Raw genomic sequence first — 7486 nt, 5'->3', positions numbered from 1 at the left:
ATAAAAATAAAAGCAATCTGATAAATATTACAACATATTTTATTAATACAAATAAATACATATTATAAAAAAAAAAGTAAAATACAATATTAATGGTGTGTAAAGTATACATGTATATAATACATGGCACATTCAATGGGATGATGGGTTCATCGAAAATGTCGGTCACTAAAATTGCTCTGAAATACATAACGGTATCACGAAGCACATGTTTCTTGATACCGTTTTTAGTTTTTTTTGACCTATTTTTTATATTTCTAGAGACAGGGACTTCCGTGAGGGGAAATGATACAGTGACATATTAAACCGTGTAAGGTGAGAGTTTTTAAGAGGATTATTTTCTTTGATTTATATCATTAAAGAAATATTTCTATTCTTGCAAATAGATACCTTACAGCATACGTTCGACTTTAGATTGAAGGTACTTATTGATTTGTATTATATATCCATAGCTTTGATGTATGATAAATAAATGGAAGACATTGTAGTTCATTTTTATTTTGTTGTCTAAGTATATTTGTCCGTCACTGCTGAGTTTGGGCGAGATGAATGTCAGAGTTGATTGTCTTGGGAATGTTGTTAGACAAACCGGGATGATCTGGCCACGGGTTTTCAGCCTTTATAGAATAATAATCTACAGTAAACCTGCAACAGAGTAAAAGATTTGTTAACAAAAATAACAACGTAGCAAGAAGGTTTATTTTTAAAAGGCAATTATTTTCCAAATAAGCATGTACTGTAGATATTTCTTTAAAATAAGTTGTCTGATGACAGACACACTTATCATATCTGATCTCGATAACTACCACCTTCTGTGATATCAATGTGTTCATTGTGTTTGCACATTCCTTCCAGAAACAATGGTTTTAATTATTTGGTACATTTGCAACAGAATCCATTTCTGATCAATTTCTACTCAGATTAATGGTTTTATTTGTAAGTCTGTATCGTTCTGATGTTAACATAAGTCATCCCCATGAATATCATTGCAATCAAAAGGTTAAATATTTCTTTTATATAAAACTTCTGTCATCAAAACAAGGCACACGAATTTGATTTTTTACATTCGTGCACGGATGACTTTGTCACCACAAAATCTTCTAGCTCTACTTAATACTGAAGGGAGATAAGACAAGTGCATGCGATGGTTATGAAACAGGTCAAGTGATCCAACTGATGCATATGAAAATACGATGAGGAAATTACTTATTACATCTATGATATTATACCGGTTAGTTTTGCTAGCGATCTAGGGATATAAAGGGATTTTGATACCTCATTGATACACTATGCATAGACGTAGGGAGAAAAAAGAAAAAAGAAACCAAGGAATTAATGATTGATATGAAATGAAAACCTATCATACATCTATAAAGATGACGCCCAAACCTACCTAGTAACTTAAGTGTCCTATATTGGGACCCTATATCACTTGACATGAGACCAGCTGTCGATAGACCACGTGGTGTGAGACTGCCTGATCCCAGACCACTTGTCAGGAGACCACGTGACGATAGACCGAGAGACGACAGGCCGCTTGATGATAAACCACGGGTAAGTAATCCACGAGAGGGCGCCCTCCTGATAATGATGGGGTTGTTGGCCCGGATGGTATAAATTTTCACTTCAGGAGAGTCCTTGATATCTCGTCTGTCCGGTAAATCGGGTCTATCAGGCTTATCAATTAAGCTTGACACTGCAATTACAAAAATAGCAAATAAATGTCAAAATAAATACAAATGATAGCATTAATTACAACATTCATGTGTCTTGATTCATTCATTTATTTTCTGTTTGGTTGTTATTTCGTTCATATAAATGTCACTTTGAACAAAGTTTTTGCTTATATTTCCCTGTGAAGCATTATATTACAAAGTACATCGTAATGTGTCAGTGCATTGTAGCATTCAAATGCTCGGTCACATGGTAATCAAAAGTAACTTCCTATATTGATGATTGTTGACTGTCGGATCTGTAGATTTTAATTTTATTGTCATTGAGCGTATTTACCAAATCCAGGTACCACAATATTATAACTACTTGCATTGAAACTTTTTTATTTAATTGTAAATCATACAAAAAGGTGAGTGGACAATTACACAATGGTACGTATAGTTTAGCCGTTCTTCATCCATAACTAGTAAACATCTTTTACTTTAAACTATTCAACATGTATTCCTATTTCAATATATTTTTGTTTCCATTAATTTACAGAAACAGTGATCGCAGATTTTTAAAAATTCAAATAAGAGGTCTTTTTATAGCAAATACAAAACAATGTGAACATGGAAGTGGTTCATTTTGTTGTCAACAGAAAACTTTCTTTGAAATTAAGATTATACTACTTCATTTGTTGTTTGTATCATCAAATATTTTGTTTATTGTGTAGGTTGATTTTTTCGGTGGTTAAGCTATTCTCCATTACCAATGTTCAACTCGGACACGAAAAGTTTCAAAGTATTATCAACTTTATTTTCAGGGTATGTTTGTGATCTTGTGCCCTCCAAAATAGAGAATAGCAGCCTTTACATTTTTTGGAAGTTTTGTTGAAATACAATATACATAATTGAATATAAAGCATTAGTCATATCGAAATTGATGTTATTCACGACAAAGACAAAGTAAATGTAGTAATTTACTTTTACTGTCACATTAATGGTCTACACCAATAGCCGTTCCGCGCGACAAAGGCCAAAACCGCAGTAAAGTTCCTTGTATTTACCTATATATTACATCTGTCATACTCACACAACAACCTCTGTAGATCTAAACCCGATGATCGACCGCGAAGCATTTGGCTAACTGTTGATGACGTCGACACAAGGATGACAATACACAACAATAAACTCCTAACTGACATGGCGCCTCGGTTACGTCTATCCTGTAAGAAAATGACATAAAGTATACATCATGTGGTCAGAACTGGCCAGAGCGGTCATTACTGTTGAGTGATCGTAACACGTAGTATGCTTTGTACCTGGCACTAATTAATGAGTTACCTATGTTATACCTTGGTACTAACATGTGTATTACCAAACACACCGGATGTCTTTAGTATTGCTTTATGGTATTGTTTACAATTTTATAACTATATATACATCGACCTTGGGGTTTTATTGCAATATACATGGTACACTTCTCGGGATAGATCATAACATTACCTCCGCGTAAAAGTTATTCGTTCACACAGGATTCTGTTTCGATCTATCTCATCTATACCTTTGCGCAGTGTGAAATCAAAATTGCTTTCACTTAGAACATGGGAAAAATAACATTGCAGCTTTCTTATGGAAGACAGACATGATGATTATAATATATTTTTCATATTGCCTGCTGTTAAAATATCAATTTGATATATTTTCTCAACATCATCCAGTTTAACGATTTAGTAAAATGTCCTTAAACAACGTATATTATGTAGTTTTTCAGATGTATGATAAAATTTCAATTACACATTAAAATCTTAGTATGGTTTTTTTATACATTAGTTATCGTGATATTAAAAATATAATAAAAGTATGCATTCTTGAATGCAATCTCTTCAATTTCTTGGATTAAATATAACTGCATTGTATCGTGGCATTTGTACAATATAGAACCCACTGGTACCCGGTACATGTAAACGCCACTTAGCAGTAAATGTTTGAAATTATTCTTGCCGGCATATATTGTATAAACACTCACACTTTAGTGGTTATCATATTTAAGCGCTTTCGATGATTATGCTAATTAAATATTACTTAATAGATTACATTCTATTGCTGACAAGATTCGCGAACGACCGTACCCGTTAAAAATAATGATGCGCTTTCAGTATTGACGAATCATAAATATATTTTTATATTTACTGCATAAAATATCGACAGGTGCAACAGTTTAAATGTCCTTTCTCTATAAATTATGCATTTTGACACATACTTCATCAATACAGAATACTGAAGATTGTTTTCTGAGTAGCCATTCTAAACTATTCTGAGTAGCCATTCTAAACTTTTCTGAGTAGCCATTCTAAACTTTTCTGAGTAGCCATTTTAAACTTTTCTGAGTAGCCATTTTAAACCTTTCTGAGTAGCCATTCTAAAGTAGCGTGTAATCAAATTGTTGTAACACATGAAGGTAATTGCACGAGCGACCTCGTTACTTAATACGCTTATTTTATTATTTAGAAATATTTTAAATAATTCAATGGTATTCACAGGAAAAAACATTAAATATTTATCTCAACATAGATGTAAATGAGAATATCAAATGAATTTTCTGTACATGACGCTGTTTTACGGTAAGGCAGCATTAGATTATTAAAAAGAAATCATTTACTATCACTCCTTGATATTGAAAATAATACATTTTATTTCAGTAATGGAGATAATTGCTTTTCCATCTAAATTTTGACATTTTCCTTCGATATACGTTAGTCTCCTTCTGGGTATCAACACTTTAGACCTTTAACATCACAGACTAGAAGGACAAACTATCTCTATGATGTCCCTTACATCACAGACGTGGTCTAGAAGGACGATGTCTATGATGTCTCTAACATCACTGTTGAGATATAAGGGAACAAAATAGCAGTATGATGTCCCTGGCATCACTGCCATGTTATAGACGGACGAAATATCTGTTTGATGTACCTAAAACATCACAGACATGTTCTAGAAGGACCAAAGATCTGTATGATGACTCTAACATCACAGACGTGTTCTAGAAGGACGAAATATCCATATGATGTCCCTAATATCACTGTTGTGTTCTAGAAGGACGAAATAGTAGTATGTTGTCCCTTATATCACTGGCGTGTTCTAGAAGGAAGAAATAGTAGTATGCTGTCCCTTATATCACTGGCATGTTCTAGAAGGACGAAATAGTAGTATGTTGTCCCTTATATCACTGGCGTGTTCTAGAAGGACGAAATAGTATAATGATGTCCCTAACATCACAGACGTGTTCTAGAAGGACGAAATAGTAAAATGATGTCCCTAACATCACAGACGTGTTCTAGAAGGACGAAATAGTAGTATGTTGTCCCTTATATCACTGGCGTGTTCTACAAGGACGAAATAGTAGAATGATGTCCCTAACATCACAGACGTGTTCTAGAAGGGCGTAGCAGTATGTTGTCCCTTATATCACAGACGTGTTCTAGAAGGGCGTAGCAGTATGGTGCAGTTTAATTAATTATTAGATCTACTGTAGTTAAGTCCTCTCAATTGGTACTTAATGATGCTATTATCTTGTGTTTTGTAAACTCACTTTAACTATCTTTATCAATTATCAATACGACTAAAGGTTACAACACGCTTCAACATCTAATAATACATACACTAATAGTTGTCAGGGTGTCAATAGCACATGCCAAATACGAATGTGTAGTTAATTTTGATATGTTATCATAATATGTTTAGATCTTTGTAATTTATCAAAATCAAAGATTAATAAAATCAAAAATTAGAGACGATAACTCCAATAGACATATAATTATACAAATAATGAACATTAAATGTAAAAACAAACAAAAATCAACAATGTCGTACAACGTTATCACAAAACAACCATACGATGTCTACATGTTTGTTTTACAAATTTGATACCGAAGTATCACTTTCCAATGTCAAGATACATGTTGCAGACATTTTCTATCAAAACAACAGAAGCCAATGTTTACATATTTCTTATGGAAGTTTTCTATTAAAAATCAATATTCAATGTTTAGACATTTGTTTCAGAAGTTTCCTAACGAAAGACATAAGTATCCAATGTTTACATAGTTGTTACTGGTGCTTACCTGGTACTGAGTAGGTGATCTGGATCGATACTAACCGCGATATGAAGCGCTAACATTATATATATACGGTCACATCCGGTCACACGGATTTTTAATGTTCCTGTTTATTGGACGCCTTCGCACCCTAAGGATAAAGACGTACCTTGTAGGCGGCCTTGTATTCTTTACGTCGTGTCAGGTTTATATACAGTTTGTTATTTAAACCTCATGTCCCTCTATCGACGGTAATAACACCATTGACTGAAGCTATAAATCACAGCTAAAAGTCTCCACAATGCTGTGCACATTACAAGTATTATGGCTCCAAAAGCGTACATGGCAAATTGCTATATATGTACATTTGCATATTATTGTGTATTTTTATCCTCTTTAAGACTAACGCATTGATGGTGGCGGTGCCAGGATTAGTAACTGTTAAATGTTTAATTGATCATAATAGGACCATAAAACACAAAACCTGTCATACATGTAGTTACCACATTCCAATGTTTATGATATTTTTTATCGAACTCGGCGTACCAAATAGTAAAACAAATATGTTAAGCTTGAAACAAGAGTTTAAAAAAAATGTCCGGTAAACCGGTCTTCATAACCTTTACTTATTATATGTCGATTCGTATTATATAAGAAGAAAATACATTAATGCACAATGCAGAAAATAGATTAAACATCATGTAGAAATGCAACTCAAACAGCATAATTTTCAAAATTGCCATGGTTAACATAGGATAAGATACTTACACTGGATCTTGATCATATAGATACCATTGTTTTTGAATTCTTCGGAAGTACCTGAATAATGTTTTTCCTATTACAAATAAATAGCATGATGATCTATAAGATATGCAAAAGGCGTCATAGGAACATATTTAGAATATAGAACTCATTCTGTATAAGTGTTGTTTCCTTTCCTCTTATCCACATCTAAATTTTCTTCATAAATGTTGAATGTGTTAATAACTAAGAATTGTTGTCGCTTTCTTTACATTAGAAAAGCGATGTGAAATTGTCCAACTAAACAATTCAACAAAATAAAACATGCCACACAAATATTCGGAACTAGTATCTATGTAAATTCGTCGGATCAACATGTTTATCAGAACTGATTATGATACAGTTTGAATTGTGTGTATAATAAATTTCACTAGTGTGTATAAAATAAGAACAAGCTTTTACAAAACATACATTGTATATTGTAGAAGGAGAACAACTTGACCCGGGTAAAAAACAGCATGTACATGAAGCTGATCGTTATGATTCCGTATATCAAACAGCTCAATCAATGTGCAATGCCATTTTAATATCAGATCATAGAAACCATAATTATTTTCATACAAGGGTCTCCTTGTATCTTAAAGTTGTTGAGAGCTAAGACAATATGTGCCAGTGTACCGTTAACAAGGAGAACTGATACTTTAAAAGTGTTTGGTGTGAAAATACGCGAAAAATAAATGTATTTATCATATAATTGGCCTGTCATCCAGTGAAATTTCAACGTGTAATATTTTGTCACTATTGTCATATATCCTGAAACGTTTTCCATTGGCAGGCCCAGTCAGAATTCCATTGTGACGTCATTATAATATGAACATGTTACGTCATGCGTTCAAATGGCGATAAAGAATGACTTAAAAAAAAAACAAATGTAAGTTTTTTGAGTTATATGATACCTTAATTTTGTTTTCACTTTATATGAGATTTTAT

General features: G+C 33.0%; 1 protein-coding gene across 1 annotated transcript; it reads right to left on the bottom strand.

Annotated features, from left to right (window-relative positions):
- Positions 1-224: 224 nt before the first annotated feature.
- LOC117324478 lies at positions 225-5912 on the bottom strand. Its single transcript, XM_033880354.1, has 4 exons — positions 5783-5912; positions 2749-2881; positions 1394-1696; positions 225-645 (listed from the first exon to the last, which is right to left on the bottom strand). Exons 2-4 carry the CDS (start codon positions 2858-2860, stop codon positions 635-637), a joined length of 426 nt encoding a protein of 141 aa, XP_033736245.1. The 5' UTR covers positions 2861-2881; positions 5783-5912; the 3' UTR covers positions 225-634.
- Between the last annotated feature and the right edge of the window lie 1574 nt (positions 5913-7486).

This window comes from Pecten maximus, chromosome 3 (genome assembly GCF_902652985.1).
Source record: "Pecten maximus chromosome 3, xPecMax1.1, whole genome shotgun sequence".
In the NCBI taxonomy this organism is placed as follows: Eukaryota; Metazoa; Mollusca; class Bivalvia; order Pectinida; family Pectinidae; genus Pecten; species Pecten maximus.
The sequence above is the reverse complement of the archived record's forward strand: the minus strand, read 5'-3'. Positions and strand labels throughout refer to the sequence as shown.

Bases quoted from the DNA above. Each gene is read 5' to 3' on its own strand.
- LOC117324478 (XM_033880354.1), bottom strand. From the start codon at position 2,860: ATGTCAGTTAGGAGTTTATTGTTGTGTATTGTCATCCTTGTGTCGACG. The intron at 1,697-2,748 runs GTGAGTATGACA...TTGTAATTGCAG, and splicing joins AGATCTACAGAGGTTGTTGT to TGTCAAGCTTAATTGATAAG.